Source organism: Podarcis bocagei, assembly GCF_964188305.1.
Source record: "Podarcis bocagei genome assembly, chromosome: 13".
In the NCBI taxonomy this organism is placed as follows: domain Eukaryota; kingdom Metazoa; phylum Chordata; class Lepidosauria; order Squamata; family Lacertidae; genus Podarcis; species Podarcis bocagei.
Window position 1 is genome coordinate 52,150,894 of NC_138138.1, and position 17,915 is coordinate 52,168,808.

The 17,915-nt window shown below is 49.5% G+C and overlaps 2 protein-coding genes across 6 annotated transcripts in view; both read left to right on the forward strand.

Moving 5' to 3' along the window:
- Positions 1–17,915, forward strand: part of LOC308572205 (uncharacterized protein) — a 132,673-nt gene that overhangs the window by 13,961 nt on the left and 100,797 nt on the right. The window lies entirely within an intron of this gene.
- Positions 1–17,915, forward strand: part of NOP9 (NOP9 nucleolar protein) — a 33,810-nt gene that overhangs the window by 13,178 nt on the left and 2,717 nt on the right. For 4 of the 5 annotated variants that reach the window (XM_081167772.1, XM_081167768.1, XM_081167769.1 and 1 more), the window contains one exon: positions 51–3,403. In XM_081167772.1, coding sequence (XP_081023898.1) covers positions 51–1,992 — 1,942 coding nt within the window. In that variant the 3' untranslated portion in view covers positions 1,993–3,403. Of the gene's footprint in view, positions 1–50; positions 3,404–3,561; positions 3,752–13,172; positions 13,314–14,842; positions 14,990–15,994; positions 16,226–17,539; positions 17,646–17,915 lie in introns of those variants that run through there. The other variant, XM_081167771.1, reaches the window with a different exon arrangement.

The following is a 17,915-nucleotide window of genomic DNA, read 5'->3' on the forward strand; positions in this document are numbered from 1 at the left end:
ATTATGTGCGTCCAGTTTAGATTTTTTACTTTTGTTCAATATTTTCCCAGATTAATTGCGTTCACTATGACTCATCGACGTACTTTGGAACGCCCCGAATACCACCATCTGGTAGGCAAGCCCAAAACCAAAAGTCCAGTTTGGATGCATTTTGGCTTGCCTGCTGACGAAAGCGACCGCGTGGTGGTTCACAATATCGCCATTTGTAAAATATGTTTGCATTCCGTATCGGTGAAGGGCGGAAACACCACCAATCTCACTAGCCACCTCAAGCTGCACCACCCCCAGAAATTTAAGGAGCTGCCGTCTTCATTGGCGGGCGTTTCCGATCATTCATGTAACAGTGCCGACGACCCTCCAGCTGCAGCAGCAGCAGCGGTCAGCGCCTCCGAGCCTGCCAAAACCACCGCGGAAATTCCTAGGAAACGGCAAAAAACGCTTTTGGATTTTCAGCCGCTCGGTTTTGAGACCCCCCGATCTTGTAGCCAGGCCATCACGGAATACCTGGCTACCTGCATGCAGTCTTACAACATAGTAGACCACCCAAAATTTATCCAAATGGTCAACACCCTGAACCCAAGGTACCAGTTGCCCAGCAAAAAATACTTTGCAACCAAAGGCGTTCCGACGCTGTACAACGACACGGTGGAGAAAATGAGGAGGGAAATTGGTCGGGTGAAGGAGAGCGAGCTGGTCATCACTACCGATTGCTGGACGTCGGTAGGAGGCACCCCGTTTTTGGCCGTGACTGTCCATTTCATTTCCGACGAGTGGAAACTGATCAACGCTTTTTTGGGCTGCAAGCACTTTCTGAAGGACCACACCTCCGACAACCTCTGCGAGATGCTGGCAGACACGTTGTCGGAATGGGACATAGACGTGAAGAACATATTTTGCAGCACGACGGACGATAACGGCGCCATTCTGAAAGCGGTCCGGCAGCTGGGCTTGGAGTACATCTCTTGCTTTGCCCAGAACATCAACACCGGCGTCGGCCGAGCTTTGAACCTGACGCCGCTGCGGAGGGCGATCGTCAGGCTGAAAAGCCTGCAGAACACCATTTGCCACAGCTGGAAGATGAGACGAGACCTTGGCAAAGCCCAGGAGCTGCTTCAAATGGAGAAAGTGAGCTTGCCCAGCGCTTGCCCCACAAAATGGTGGAGCGTGCTTAAGCTCTGCCGGAGGTTTCTCGAAAACCAGCTCCCGGTTTGCAAGATGCTGATGGATTACCCGTCCAAAAAGCATTTGATGCTGGAAGGCTGCGACGTCTCGGCTGTGCAGGACTTTGTCTCTGCAGCTACCCTCCTGGAAGACATCACAACGACCCTCAGCGGGAGCAGCTGCGTCACAGCCTCCTCCGTTCTTCCTCTCTATAGGCAAATTAAGAAGCGTCTCCAGCCCGAGGAGGGAGACAGCACGCTCTTGCAGGACATTAAACAAGAGATTTTGGGCGCGCTGTCGGAAAAGTACGAAAACGGGCCCATGGTGACCACTTTGGGCCTGGCCTCGTTGTGTGACCCCAGGTTTCGCCTGCGTTTCTTGGAGTCCCCAGAGGCCGTCAGGCAGGAGGCCATACAAAAGATGGCCGACTTGCACGCTGGTAGCCTGTCTGAAGAGCCAGACGCTCAGCCTGATACACCCAAAAAGGAAGGGTTGGCGAAAATTTTCGATTTGGAGGAAGAGGAGGACCTTTCGGGGGATGGATTTGAACCGCTGTCCGTCTTGAAAGCAGAAAAAGAGCTGAAAGGCTACATGGCGATGCCGAGAGTGAACTTTGATGATTCCCCACTGATGTGGTGGAAGACGAATGAGGCGTTCTTCCCAATGTTGAAGGTGCTCGCAAAGAGGTTTTTGGCCATACCGGGGACGAGTGTGTCTTCCGAAAGTGTGTTCAGTACGGCCGGCAACGTTCTCCAGAAACAGAAGTCGTCTCTCTTGCCGGAGAACGCCGAAATGCAAATCTTCCTGGCGAAAAATATAAATTTCGTTTGACAAGGTTTTCCACCCCCCTCTGTTAAAATTTATCCAGGTTTACGAAAGAAAACGAACAAAACAGTCAAATAACTGGTGTTGTGGGCTGTATATGCACATTCAGCTAAAACTCTATACTTGAAATACCGAAAAGTGTGACGCAGAATTGGCTTTTTTTTTCTTGTTCAGCAATGTAGTTGAATTGTTAGGGAGCATTTTCTCACCTTGCCTTTGATCTCTATGCTGCTAACTCTTTAATTTTAGAGAAAATGTGCTGGTTAAAAAAATTATCAGTGCTGTGAAATAACTGTTGTAACAGTATGCTAAAGGTAAGTAAAAATGTATGCATTTTAGACCCCTAAATACCCGCAATTGACAGGACATTCCCCTGTTTGCCTTGACAAAGCTCCATCCTTCTTTCAGCCATCATGATACACAGTGGTACCTCGGGTTACAGACATTTCAGGTTACAGCTTCCTCTAACCCAGAAATAGTGCTTCAGGTTAAGAACTTTGCTTCAGGATGAGAACAGAAATCGTGCTTCAGCGGCGCAGCGGCAGCAGGAGGCCCCATTGCCTAAAGTGGTGCTTCAGGTTAAGAACAGTTTCAGGTTAAAAACGGACCTCCGGAACGAATTAAGTACTTAACCCGAGGTACCACTGTATCAGTATATTGCGATGTTTCGCTGGTGATATGTCACAGTGTTGGAAACCAGATATTGGCCAGCCCTACCTAGGAGCTCATCACTCTCCCTTAGCCTAACCTACCTCACGGATTTATTGTGATTATAAAATGGGAGAAAGGGTGAAGGAAGCAGGTTGCAGATTTGGTTTCTTTTGAGTGACATCGACAGCTTCCTAACACACACACACACACACACACACACACACACACACACAGTGGTGCTCTATGCACCGACTGCAAAAATATATCCAGGGAAAGGGAGTTAGAAAAACACCTTTTAAAATTGTTTTGGAGGTTTACTCTGAAATTAGGATGGATTTAAGATGGTTGCGGTCTCTGATATCTTCTCTCTTCCATCGTGGATGTCAGCTTCCATATGCACATTGTGGGTTATTAATGCTGTTGCCGCAAGTTTGTCACGGCCTTCCGCTAGAACAATGAACTTAAAAACTAAACTCTGTATCTTTTTTCAGGGACTGCTAAAAGCGTGTCTTGTTCAGGCAACCCTGCCCAGATATTGTAGGATGCCGACACTGTGTTTTAATCTGGTTCTTCAGCTTGTGGTTGACTTCCAGTTACTTTTGAAAGTTTTGTAGCTTTTGAATTTCCTTGTTTTTTCCCCTGTAAACCACTATGAGTTTGTTTGTTTTTTAAAAACAACGACGACAACCAAGCTGTATATATATATATAATTTTATCAAATAAATAAATACCAATGGGGAGCAAATAAAACCAACAAATAAATTTACTCCTTCTCCTGTCTTGCCTCCTTTTTACTGGCTCTGGGGGGGCCTAGAGGGTGGGCTTTGGGACTTTCCAAGGTGTCGGGGGGATGGGGACGTGGTTAAGGAAGCAGCGTGAACTGGCCTGGGACTTCTCTGACTGGGGGACATCTTTCTCTCTCAGCCCCCTCCTGGTGTTTCTGAAGGACGCCACTTGCAGCCGGGTGCTGGACAAGGTCTTGGAAGTGTCTGACCGGAAAGCCTTGCTCTCCTTCTATAAGGCCCACATGAAAGGGCAGCTTCACATCCTGGCAGCCCACAAGGTGGCCAACTTCACCTTGCAGCGGCTCATCCAGGCAGCCTCCAGGAAACTGGTGAGTGACAGCCCTTGCGGCCACCATGGGGGGGGTTGGGGGGAACTGATCGAAACCGTGCCAGCCATCAACATGCGGACCAGCGGGAAGATTTGCCCTTGGGGTGTGTGTGTGTGTGTGTTTGGTTTGGGATACAGTGGTGCCTCGCAAGACGAAATTAATTCGTTCCACAAGTTTTTTCTTCTTGTGAGTTTTTCGTCTTGCGAAGCACGGTTTCCCATAGGAATGCATTGAAAATCAATCAATGCGTTCCTATGGAGACCGTCTGGGGACAGAGGGGAAGCGCCGCGCACCTTCCCCTCTGTCCCCTCTTTTGAAGCAAGGGGCGGAGGGGAGAAGATTGCTTCTCCCCGTTGCCGCCCCTTGGTTCAAAAGGGGTCCGGGGACAGAGGGGAAGGCGCACGCGCGCCTTTCCCTCTGTCCCCGGAGATTGTGGGGCTGGCAACGGGGAGAAGTGATCTTCTCCCCGCCGCCCCTTGCTTCAAAAGAGGTCCGGGGTGCGGGGGCAAGCTTCGTTTTGCGAAGCAATCCCATAGGGAAATTCGTCTTGCGAAGCAACTCGGAAATGAAAAAACCTTTCGTCTTGCGAGTTTTTCGTCTCGCGAGGCGTTCGTCTTGCGGGGCACCACTGTATTTGCCACATCCTGTTGGGAGTTTTTCTAGGCCAGTGTTTCCCAACCTTTTTTGGGCAAAGGCACACTTGTTTGATGAAAAAAATCTCGAGGCACACCACCATTACAGCCCCGTGACGTCAGCGCGCAGCGTCACGCCGGGAGGGACGCACGAAAGTGTAAGTTTCAATTTTTTCCCCTCCCCCTTGCCGGGGAACCTCCAAGCTTTGGGGGGGGGGAGGAGGCAGCAAAGCGAGGCAGGAAGGAGAGCGCGGCTTGGCTGGGTGAGCTTTGGCAGGGAATGAGAGCCGCGAGGCGGGCGCTGCGGACGGAGGCGCTGCCCGCCGAGCTCGCAGGCAGCCAGGCAGGCAGACGGCGAGAGCCCCGCGCTGGGCGGCCTCTCCTCGCTGTCGCCGCCCCGCCTCTCGCCGCCCGACTCGCCCGCCTCCCTCCAGGCAACATCTCGCGGCACACCAGGCAACATCTCGCGGCACACTAGTGTGCCGCGGAACAGTGGTTGGGAAACACTGTTCTAGGCAACCCAAAACCCTTCCAAGTACAGTGGTACCTTGGTTCTCAAACAAATCGGCTCCTGAACAAATCGGCTCCCGAACACCGCAAACCCAGAAGCGAGTGTCCCGGTTTGCGAATGTTTTCCGGAAGCCAAACGTCCGACGCGGCTTCCGATTGAGTGCAGGAAGCTCCTGCAGCCAATCGGAAGCCGCGCCTTGGTTTCCGAACCGTTTCGGGAGTTGAACGGACTCCTGGACCTGATTAAGTTTGATGGTACCACTGTACCAGGCCCCGTTGTAGCAAAGTAAACACACTGCTTCCAAGCGCTTAGGAGTCCCAAGTCTAGCACGGAGTGTAAGAAACAAATTGCAGGAAACGTTTGAATACAGACAGAAGTATTTCCCGTCGTTCTTAAGCGTAGGTCACAGACTGTACATAAATCAATCGGAGTCCTGATAAGAGGTTCAACTTAAAAGCTTCGGGCTCGGCCCAAAAGCTGCCAGACTCCCTCTCCTCATATCTTCACAGTACGATAGCAGAGTTCAGACTAAACGTCTCTCTCTGTCCAGTTCGGAAACTCTGTGTTTAGAAAGCGTTCTTCCGAGTGTCCTTGCACCTGCTGTAAGCAAACCGGCTTGCCGCCGCTTCTGGAAACTTCACACAGTTTAATGTACACAGGCTGTCATTTCTGAGAATGAATGACGCTCGTCCCAACATGTTTCCCCTACGGAAAACCACAAATGTGCAAGGTTACATTGGGGGCTTTGTAGTTTAGGGCCGTAGCAACCTTTCTGAGTCCATGGTTCATTTGACCACCAACCACATTGTTTCTGCGGCTCCCCTGCGGAAGCCACTTACACTGGGGTCAAGTTACACGTCAGCGGAGTATTTCCCTGTTCTGCCCTGTCCCTTTTCGACTGGAACCTGTGCGATGCTGCTGCTGTGCGGGGCTGAGCCGACAAACGCCACATCGCAGCCCCAGCCTGCCTTGGCTGAAAATGGTGTGCACTAGGGGTGTGGGACGGAGAGGGCAAAACGAGATTAAAATCAGAAGCAGAACTACTTGTTATTGCACGGAAGAAAAGCAAAAAGCGCAGCACATACATGTAGATACGGTCAACCTAGCGGCAGCTAGACAGGTGACTGTGAGTGGCCGCCAGGACCACATAACACCTGTCCTGAGAGATCTGCATTGGCTCCCAGTACGTTTCCGAGCACAGTTCAAAGTGCTGGTGCTGACCTTTAAAGCCCTAAACAGCCTCAGAGTACAGTGGGGGGGGGGGAATCTCCAGGGTTTGGGTTTCGTGAAAAGCCTAAAACCCTGAAGAACATCTGCCTGGGAGGCAGGGGGGTGCCTAAATGGCTTCGGTCCTGTATACCTGAAGGAGCGTCTCCACCCCCATCGTTCAGCCCGGACGCTGAGATCCAGCTCCGAGGGCCTTCTGGCAGTTCCCTCATTACGAGAAGTGAGGTTACAGGGAACCAGACAGAGGGCCTTCTCGATAGTGGCGCCCGCCATGTGGAACATAAGGAAATAAGCAGCTATCCTATCTTTAAAAGACACCTGAAGGCAGCCCTGTTCAGGAATAAATAAATAAATAAATAATATGGGGTATAAATAAATAATAATAATAATAATAATAATAATAATTTATTATTTCCTGCAACCTACTCCCTGTCCCCATAAAGCTGGATGACTGTTAAGGAGAAGGGGAGGGGGTTGCCTAGGAAGAATTGGGGAGAGGCATGACGGGGGTAGATGGATAGAGAAACACAGAAGGCACTCAACCCTTTCAGGGTTATTTTTATACCCCTCCATATAGAGCACACACATCCATCAAACTCCTTTGCTGTTATCTTACGTTTCTCAAGCCCTCTGTGTAACACCAAGGAACTGTTAGCTACTGAAGCTGGGGAGGATTTTTGGCTGTGGGAAGATTTTAATATTATTATTATTAATAATAATAATAAACAACTTTCATTATATCCCGCCCTCCCCAGCCGAAGCTGGGCTCAGAGCGGCTAACAACAGTAAAACGATAAAACACTTCTAAAATCATTTCATTATAAAATTAATTCAAATCAGATTAATTGCAACCATTGGGCTAGAGTTCTGTGAGGATTCCCGCAGGAGGGGGTCAGACCAAAGGCTTGGTGCCCTGGCCAAAGGCCTGGTGGAACAGCTCTGTCTTGCAGGCCCTGCAGAAAGATGTCAAGTCCCGCAGGGCCCTAGTCTCTTGTGACAGAGCGTTCCACCAGGCCGGGGCCACAGCTGAAAAAGCCCTGGCTCTGGTTGAGGCCAGCCTAACCTCCCTGTGGCCCGGGACCTCCAAGATGTTTTTGTTGGAAGACCGTAAGGTCCTCTGTGGGACATACCAGGAGAGGCGGTCCTGTAGGTACGAGGCCGTATAGGGCTTTGAAGGTTAAAAGCAGCACCTTAAACCTGATCCTGTACTCCACTGGGAGCCAGTGCAGCTGGTATAAGAAGATGAAGCTGGTATAAGAAGATGAATCAGTCACGCAAAACTCTTTCCCCACTGTTTTTTTGCCACTGTTAATGAAAGGGCAGCCCCCCCCCCCAAGTCACCTCAGGGTGCCACGGCACACTGGTTTAAAACTAATGGTTTTGGGGGAATGTGAGTAAAAGGCAGCACAAGTAAGATGGCATCTCAGTTTTGTGGGTACCACGTTCCCGGGGTGCTGCACACAAGCGGAAAGTCACGCATAGTGGGGAAATACCATCTAAGAAGCCTTTAAACCCCCTCTAAACCTCTGGAGCCCCTTTTAAAAACCAGAAGTGCTTTTTCCTTTCTCAAACTCCCAACTCTCCACAGGCCTCAAAGCTCTGTGGTGCAGAAGCTCCTGGGATCACTTGCTGTTTTCCTGCTCTTTCTGTGCAATTTTTTGTAAGCAGTTTTTCCACTCTTTTTGGACTGTTTTTGCCACCCTTGTGTCTTTTTGCAGTTTAAATGCATTTATTTCACCATTTCATAGAATCATAGAATCATAGAATCATAGAGTTGGAAGAGACCACAAGGGCCATCGAGTCCAACCCCCTGCCAAGCAGGAAACACCATCAGAGCACTCCTGACATATGGTTGTCAAGCCTCTGCTTAAAGACCTCCAAAGTAGGAGACTCCACCACACTCCTTGGCAGCAAATTCCACTGTCAAACAGCTCTTACTGTCAGGAAGTTCTTCCTAATGTTTAGGTGGAATCTTCTTTCTTGTAGTTTGGCTCCATTGCTCCGTGTCCGCTTCTCTGGAGCAGCAGAAAACAACCTTTCTCCCTCCTCTATGTGACATCCTTTTATATATTTAAACATGCCTATCATATCACCCCTTAACCTCCTCTTCTCCAGGCTAAACATGCCCAGCTCCCTTAGCCGTTCCTCATAAGGCATCGTTTCCAGGCCTTTGACCATTTTGGTTGCCCTCCTCTGGACACGTTCCAGTTTGTCAGTGTCCTTCTTGAACTGTGGTGCCCAGAACTGGACACAGTACTCCAGGTGAGGTCTGACCAGAGCAGAATACAGTGGCACTATTACTTCCCTTGATCTAGATGCTATACTCCTATTGATGCAGCCCAGAATTGCATTGGCTTTTTTAGCTGCCGCGTCACACTGTTGGCTCATGTCAAGTTTGTGGTCAACCAAGACTCCTAGATCCTTTTCACATGTACTGCTCTCAAGCCAGGTGTCCCCCATCTTGTATTTGCGCCTCTCATTTTTTTTGCCCGAGTGCAATACTTTACATTTCTCCCTGTTAAAATTCATCTTGTTTGTTTTGGCCCAGTTCTCTAATCTGTCAAGGTCATTTTGAAGTGTGATCCTGTCCTCTGGGGTGTTAGCCACCCCTCCCAGTTTGGTGTCATCTGCAAATTTGATCAGGATGCCCTTGAGTCCATCATCCAAGTCGTTGATAAAGATGTTGAATAAGACTGGGCCCAAGACAGAACCCTGTGGCACCCCACTAGTCACTCTTCTCCAGGATGAAGAGGAACCATTGATGAGCACCCTTTGGGTTCGGTCAGTCAGCCAGTTACAAATCCACTGAGTGGTAGCATAGTCAGACCGCATTTTACCAGCTTCTTTACAAGAATACCCTGAGGTGACTTGGGGGGGGGGCTGCCCTTTCATTAACAGTGGCAAAAAAACAGTGGGGAAAGAGTTTTGCATGACTGATTCATCTTCTTATACCATTTCCCGATACTGTGTATATATATAATAATATAATGTATAATAATTTATTATTTATACCCCGCCCATCTGGCTGGGCTTCCCCAGCCACTCTGGGCGGCTTCAAACATAATATTAAAATACAGTAATGCATCAAACATTAAGAGCTTCCCTAAACAGGGTTGCCTTCAGATATCATCTACTCAGTCGTATGCAAGGCTAATGGGTGTAAGTGGGGTGACCCTTGTATAAAATTATGTGTGGCATGGAAAAAGCAGATAGAGATGTTTTTCTCCCTTGCACTTGACACTGGACCACGGTTTCACCAAACTTGGGTCTTCAGCTGTTTTTGGACTACAGTTCCCATCACCCCTGACTTGCTAGCTAGGGATGATGGGAGTTGTAGTCCAAAAACAGCCAGAGACCCAAGTTTGGGGAAACCTGGGCTAGACATTTAACAACAACAACAATAATAATAATGATTTTTATTTATACCCCGCCCTCCCCAGCCAAGGCCAGGCTCAGGGCGGCTTACAAGCAATAATAAAAACAAGTTGAATGAATACAGCTTAAAAACAAGATTAAAATACAACATTAAAATATTGAAACATTAAAATATTAAAATGCAGCCTCATCACAGGAGGAGAAGGAAAGGAAAAAAGAAAGAAAGAGAGGGAGGGAATCAAATTGGCTCCAAGCCAAAGGCCAGGCGGAACAACTCTGTCTTACAGGCCCTGCGGAAAGAAATCAGATCCCGCAGGGCCCTGGTCTCATGAGGCAGAGCGTTCCACCAGGCTGGAGCCAGTGTTGAAAAGGCCCTGACTCTGGTTGAAGCTAATCTAACTTCCTTAGGGCCCGGGACCTCTAGGGTGTTGCTACTTATGGACCTTGAGGCTCTCCATGGGGCATACCGGGAGAGGCGGTCCCGTAGGTACGAGGGTCCTAGGCCGTGAATAACAGCTGAATATTGGGAGAATTCTGGGCAGGCAAAAGAGAGGACTTCTTCACACCGCACTTAGTTAAACTACGGAACTTGAAAGGAGGATCGGAGAAGAAGGCTTAACCATTGCTACTAGTCAGGGTCTGAAATCCCCCGGGCGCATTTTGCTACTGGCACAGGTCCATTCGCGGCTATGTGGAGATTTCTGGGCACCGGGTTGGTGACAGACGTCTCCCATCGGGTCAGCCAAATGGTGCACAGCAAAAGACACATGTATTTCTGTGCTGTTGCAGGAATCGGGTATACTGGGCCGAGGCCCCTTAGGGTTTTAAAGGTCAGCACCAACACTTAAATTGTGCTTGGAAACGTACCAGGAGCCAATGTGTGGTCTCGGTGGCCGCTCCCAGTCACCAGTCTAGCTGCCGCAATCTGGATTAGTTGCAGTTTCCAGGTCACCTTCAAAGGCAGCCCCACGTAAGGTAAAGGTAAAGGGACCCCTGACCATTCGGTCCAGTCGTGGCTGACTCTGGGGTTGCGGCGCTCATCTCGCTTTACTGGCCGAAGGAGCCGGCGTACAGCTTCCGGGTCATGTGGCCAGCATGACTAAGCCGCTTCTGGCGAACCAGAGCAGCGCATGGAAACGTCATTTACCTTCCCACCAGAGCGGTACCTATTTATCTACTTGCACTTTGATGTGCTTTTGAACTGCTAGGTTGGCAGGAGCAGGGACCGAGCAATGGGAGCTCACCCCGTCGCGGGGATTCGAACCACCGACCTTCTGATCGGCAAGTCCTAGGCTCTGTGGTTTAACCGACAGCGGCACCCGCGTCCCTATGCATTAAATTAGCTGGGTTCAAATCCCTCTTGATGTCATTGAGAGGAATTGCTACGATGCTGAAACTGGATGAGAAATGAAGATTAAAAACTGGGAGATTGAGAGGGGGAGGGTGGCGAGCCAGCCTCTGAAATAAAAGCACATCTCCCTTATGCAAAAGGCGTCGGGGAGAAGGCAGTCTACAACTGCCAGCCCTCAGGTTCCCAATCTCCCTCATTGGACCTTTTCCTTGGAGGTTGGATAGCTGCCTGCCAGGGATTCCTTAGCTTACTTTGCAGCGGGTTGGACTAGATGACCCTTGGGTGTCCCTTCCAACACTACAATCCTGCGATCTCTATGGGGAAAGTGCCCTTGTATATTGACCCTAACCCAGATTACTGGGCGGATTGCCCCAATGAAACCTGTAGATGGAGGCCTGTAGCAGAAACGTGGCCAGATTCACTTCCATTGGCTCCGCCAGGAATGATGAGGGTTGTAGTTGAACATGGCCATCCCTGGCCTAGATGAGTAGAACACAATACCAGAAAAGTCTAGCTCCTGGATCAGGCCAAAGGTCCACCTTATTATTATTATTATTATTATTATTATTATTATTATTATTATTATTATTATTATTATTATTTTTATATTTATTTATACCCCACCCATCTGGCTGGGTTTCCCCAGCCACTCTGGGCGGCTTCCAACAAAGTATTAAAATTCAGTAAAACATTAAAACATTTTAAACATTAAAAACTTCCCTGAACAGGGCTGCCTTCAGATGTCTTCTAAAAGTTTAGTAGTTGTTCTTCTCTTTGACATCTGGTGGGAGGGTGTTCCACAGGGCGGGTGCCACTACCGAGAAGGCCCTCTGCCTGGTTCCCTGTAACCTCACTTCTCACAGGGAGGGAACCGCCAGAAGGCCCTCGGTGCTGGATCAGTGTCCAGGCAGAACGATGGGGGTTGGAAACGCTCCTTCAGGTCTACTGGACCGAGGCCAGTTTAGCATCCTGTTCTCGCAGTGGCCAGCCACATGCTCCCAAAGGGAAGCCCAGAGGGCAACAGCACTCTCCCCAGCTGCCCTTACCAGCAGGCACACTGTCTCTATAGCCATTGTGGCTACCAGCCACAGGTAGCCTTATCCCCCATGAATTCCTCTAATCTTGTGGCCGTGAGTTCCACAGTCGGCAGCTAGGCATCCTTCGAAGAAGCACTCGACATTCACAGGGTGCTTGCGGCTCCCCACGTTCGTTCTCAAACTTAATCTGTTCCGGAAGTCCGTCCCAAACCAAAGCGTTCCAAAACCAAGCCGCGCTTTCCCATAGAAAGTTATGTGAAACGGATTCATCCATTCCAGACTTTTAAAAACAACCCCTAAAAGAGCAATTAACATGAGTTTTACTATCTAACGAGACCACTGAGCCTTAAAGTGAAAGCAATAACCAATGTACCGTACTATGAAATAAATAAGACAGTATCGTAGATGATAAAAATTAAAATTATTCACCCCCCTTACCTGCACTGATGATAGTCGTCGTTTGCAAGGGGGGCTTTCATCTATTTCTGCAGTCACACAGTCAATGAATCAGTAGCTGAACTGGGTTCCACACAGTCACAAAAACAGATGAGCCAAAAACGCAAAGTACCGTATTTTTCGCTCCATTGGACGCACCGGACCATAGGAGGGGGAGAACAGGGAATTTTTTTTTTCTTGTTCTCCCCCTCTAAAACAAGGTGCGTTCAAGGTACATTCACCAGAGCTTGTGGGGCTGGCGGTGGGGGGAAGCGCTGCTTTCCCCCACCGCCAGCCTCAAAGATCCCTGAAGCCTTTGGAGCGCAGCGCCCTGCTGCCCTGCAGAGGTTTGCGCACAGCCGTCCCCAAGCTAGAGCAGCGAGACGGAGCGCTCCGCAGTGCTCCGTCTTCCTGTTCTGGCTTTGGGCTTAGCGGCGCAGCCTGCATTCGCTCTATAGGACGCACACACATTTCCCCTTAATTTTTGGAGGGGAAAATGTGCGTCCTATAGAACGAAAAATACAGTAAATAGCAAAAACAAAAGCGCCAAACCTAATCTGTTCCGGAAGTCTGTTTGACTTCTGACATGTTCAAAAACCAAGTCGCAGTTTCTGAATGTTCGAAAACCGGAACACTTCTGGGTTTTTGGTGTTTGGGAACGAAGGCGTTTGAGAACCAAGATACCACTGTAACAACTTCCTTGGCGCCATGCACAATTTTTCTATGCTTCGATTTAGTCTCTTGTTTCCTGCCTTCCCTCTGAAGCCCCAAACATTGCTACCGTTTCTTGGAAATGCTTCGTCTCTTCCCCCACTGAGGATGCCTGCCTCTGCCTGCCCCATCTCTCTTCCAGCTGGGAAAAATCCTTGAGGAGCTGGGCCCCGGCGTGGAAGAGATCTTGGCCTGTGAGCACTTGGGGCTGATCACAGCGCTTCTGGGAGCCTGCAGAAAACACGGTTCTCACCAGCAGGAGGTGCTGCAACTCCTCATGGAGGTAAGAACTCTCCCTCCCTCCTCCCCTCCGTCCGAAACCCGCATCTTCTTGCTGAGTCTGATATGGCCGCTGTTTCCTCCTCTGCTCCTCTCAGGTGTGGGAATGTTCAGGGATGCAGGAGAGAATATATTGTTCGATTATCGCCTTTCCAACTTGTGTTAACAAGTTCACAATTTTTAGCAGAGTAACATTCCCTTTTTTTAAACTCAGCGGATGCATTTGCTCAGGCTCACTAAAGCCACTATAATAACTGTTCTGGTATTTCCCCCTTATTCTCTCACAATAAGACACGGCAGTCTTCTATAAAAGTATCAAAAGAGTTTACTCGCATTCTGTTCACAATCGGATCCCAGAAGGCAGACTTAGCTTAGAAAAGTAACATACACTTGGAAACTATCTCTTGGCTGCAAGAGCATCTTTGGCTAAGCAGATGTTGCTTCTTCGATGCATGTAGTCAAAAGAGGGAGAGATGGCTGCCCTGCCCTGTGCTTTTGTCGTTACCTGCACAGGTGAGGCCACGCCCACCTCTAGCCACATGCAGAGGAAGTCTGTCCCAGCCCAGAAGGAAACAGGAAGTTTACCTGCTGGCTGGACAAACATCCCTCCCCAAACATCCCTTGCTACTCACCCTAGTAATAGGGTTGTCAAATTTGCAGATGACACAACTGTGATTGGGCTCATCCCTGAAAGGGAGGGTGAAACGGATTATAGAGATGAGGTGGAGCGGCTGACAGAGTGGTGCAGAGCTAACAACTTGCTCATAAATACAAGGAAGACAAAGGAGCTTGTGGTGGACTTCAGGAGACAGAAGAGCAACGTCCAGCCACTTTTGATTGATGGGGTCTGTGTGGAGAGGGCAACAACGTTCAGATTTTGGGGCATTGAATTACAAGAGGATCTGTCCTGGAGTGTCAACACAAGGGGGCTTGTGAAGAAGGCGCAGCAGAGACTGTACTTTTTGAGAATTCTAAGGAAAAACCATCTTCCGCAGAAACTGCTGCTTGCCTTCTATCACTGTGCCATTGAGAGCGTGCTCACTTATGGCTTATGTGTGTGGTACGGACGCTGTACTACCCAGGACAGGATGGGGTTGTGCAGGGTTGTTAAGGCAGCAGAGAGCATTGTTGGCTGCCCACTCTCCACCTTAGAGCAGATTTATGCCACAAGGTGCCATAGGAAGGCACTGGACATAGTAAAAGATCCATCGCATACTGGTCACTGTCTCTTCGAGCTCTTGCCGTCGGGACGGAGATACAGGACGATGAAGACAAGAACGAGCCGTCTTAAGAACAGCTTCTTCTCCAGAGCGATCTCGGCCCTGAATGGGAAGCCCGGACTTTGAAAGTCATCTAATCTCCCTTGCTGTATTATACTGTATTGTTTAATTAGTGTTTTTATGGAGCAGTCAAGTAATTTCGTTGTCCCCGAAGGGGGCAATGACAATAAAGATATTCTTATTCTTATGTGTAAACATGTTCACTCTAGGAATGTTGTACTTGACTGCTCTTGTGTTTCACATCCCACATCAGGCCTTCCACTGCTGGGAGCCCCCGGCCCGCCAGACGGCCTGCGTCCCCCTCATTGCTTCCGTCTTGGCCTACGAGGTGTATTACGGTGAGGACGACGACGAGGAGAACACCCCGCAAGAGGAAGAAGAGGATCCGTCTCAACAGCAGGTGGGGAAAAGGAGATCCACAGCCCTCATCTGGCCACAGTGATCCATGCGACGGTCACCTCCAGGCTTGACTACTGAAATTCACTCCACGTGGGGCTGCCCTTGAAGCTGACCCAGAAACTCCAGCGGGTGCAGAATGCTGCGGCGAGGCTCCTTACGGGGTCCTTGCCGCGGGATCACATTCACCCAGTGCTTTACCAACTGCCCTGGCTCCCAGTGGAGTACAGGATCAGGTTTAAGGTGCGGGTTTTGACCTTTAAAGCCCTATGCGGCCTAGGACCCTCATACCTATGGAACTGTCTCTCCTGGTATGCCCCGCGGAGGACCTTAAGATCCACAAATAACAACACTTTGGAGGTCCCGAGCCTCAAGGAGCTTAGATTGGTTTCAACTAGGGTCAGGGCCTTTTCAGCACTGTCCCCGATCTGGTGGAACGCTCTGTCACAAGAGAATAGCGCCCTGCGGGACTTGACATCTTTCCGCAGGGCCTGCAAGACAGAGCTGTTCCGCCTGGCCTTTGGTTTGGACTCAGTCTGACCCTTATGTTTCCCTCCCCTTATGGTTTTGAACTATGGGCTACTATTAAAATGAGGCTGCATTTTAAATTACATTTTAACATTGAGGTCCAGCTCCGAGGGCCTTCTGGCGGTTTCCTTGCTGCAAGAAGCCAGGTTACAGGGAACCAGGTAGGGGGCCTTCTCGGTGGTGGTGCCTGCCCTGTGGAACGCCCTCCCACTAGATGTCAAAGAGAACAACAACTATCAGGCTTTTAGAAGACATCTGAAGGCAGCCCTGTGTAGGGAAGCTTTTAATGTTCAATATGTTATTGTATTTTAGTGTTTTGTTGGAAGCCGCCCAGAGTGGCTGGGGAAACCCAGCCAGATGGGTGGGGTATAAATAATAAATTATTATTATTATTGGCCTGACTCAGCAGCCTCTTCTCACGTTCCTATGGGGTTTGACTCCCCTTTGCGGAGCATAATCTCGCTCTTCTCTTCCCCACTAGGCCGGTCCATCCCGCCCCTTGAGTTCCATCTCCTACCACGGCTCGCTGATGCTCCAGCACCTTCTCCATTTTGCCGACCCCTCTGCTGTGCTTCGCAGCCTGGCTGCCATGACCCCCGAGGATCTGGTCACCCTGGCCCGTGACCCAGCAGGCAGCCACGTCTTTGACGCCCTCCTGGCCAGCCCCTCCGTCCCCGAGAAACAGAGGCGCAAGGTGCTGCGTCGGCTCAAGGTGAGCGCTGGGTGGGCTGGTCCCAGGCGGGTTGTGTGTGAATCCTCTTTTGGCCCGAGGGCAGCGTTCCTTGCTGAGGAATGTCGCTCGCTTTCAGGATGGGCAAAGCTCTGCATCGTCTTGGCCGCTAACCTATAGGCAGGGCTGTGGTAGAAATTTATGGAGCTGGAAGAAAGGTCCCCATCAGCTCAGGATTTTTTGGTTTTTTGGAATTTGCATTTTATTTATTTCTCAACATTCTTATATTACATCGCTAAACGTTGTCATATTATATTACAGGACTTACTATAATATAATTTCCAACATGTACAGAGGTGCCTCGCAAGACGAAAAGAATCCGTTCTGTGATTCTCTTCGTCTAGCGGTTTTTTCGTCTTGCGAAACAAGCCCATTGACGGATTAGCAGATTAGCACTATTAGCGGCTTTTAGCGGCTTATTTGCTGATCGAATCAGCTGATAAGCAGCTTAGAGGCTTAGAAAAAGGGGGGGGAGGGAAAAAACCAGCAGGAACTCGCAAGACATTTTCGTCTTGCGAAGCAAGCCCATAGGAAATTTGTTTTGCGAAGCACCTCCAAAACGGAAAACTCTTTCGTCTAGCGAGTTTTCCATCTTGCAAGGCATTCGTCTTGCGGGGCACCACTGTATACAAAAATTACCGTATTTTCCGCTCCATAAGATGCACTTTTTCCCTCCTAAAAAGTAATGTCCCTCCTAAAATTTAATGTTTAATATGTTAATGTATTTTAGGGTTTTGTTGGAAGCCGCCCAGAGTGGCTGGGGAAACCCAGCCAGATGGGCGGGGTATAAATAATAAATTATTATTAGGGGAAATGTGTGTGTGAGTCTTATGGAGCGAATGGCGCTGCGCAGAGAGGGAGAGCTGTGCAACGCCCCTTCAGCAAAGCGGGAGGAGAAATGGAAGGGGCTCCGTTCCTCCTCCCGGTTCACTGGAGAGGCGCTGCGCAGAGATGGAGAGATTTCCCCCCCCTTGTTTTCCTCCTCTAAAAACTAGGTGCGTCTTATAGAGCGAAAAATACGGTATATACAAATTTTATATACCTAGAAAGAAAATGAAACAAACAAGCAAAAAAAGAAGGAACAAAGAGACAACACAAAAACAGCCCCCCATCATATAAATACCAACACACTAGACTTCCTGTCTATGCCGTTGTATATTTTTAAGGTTCTAGTCCTCAAGAGACAGAAGGGCGGGGCCTCGGTGACCTGGGACAAACCGGGGCAAATGGAATTGGGCAGAATCTGTAAATCTCTCTCTCTCTCTCTCTCTCCTTCCTCCTTCTTTATATCCCCAGGGCTGCTACATATCTCTGGCTTGCAGCAAGCACGGGAGTCGTGTCCTGGACGCCATTTGGAACAGGGCCACCCTGCCAGCCAAGCGAGAGATGGCGCAGGAACTGGGTATGACTCTTGTCTCCTCTCCCGCAAGAAAAACGTCTGAAATGCAACAGCTTTATTCATGAGCGGCTGTAAATTTTTGCAGTTTGCTCTGTGGGCGATTTCTCTCCCTCTCTCAAGCTGTCTCTGGTGGAAATGTCCCTCATTCTTCCCTGTTCCCTGCCTGCCCTACCCCTGAAAGGGCTGCACCCTGGCCCAGAGACTCATGGTACAAAGGGTGCCAGCCTCTCCTTGCATTCACACCCACCCACCCTGGCAGAATTACTTTTTCGG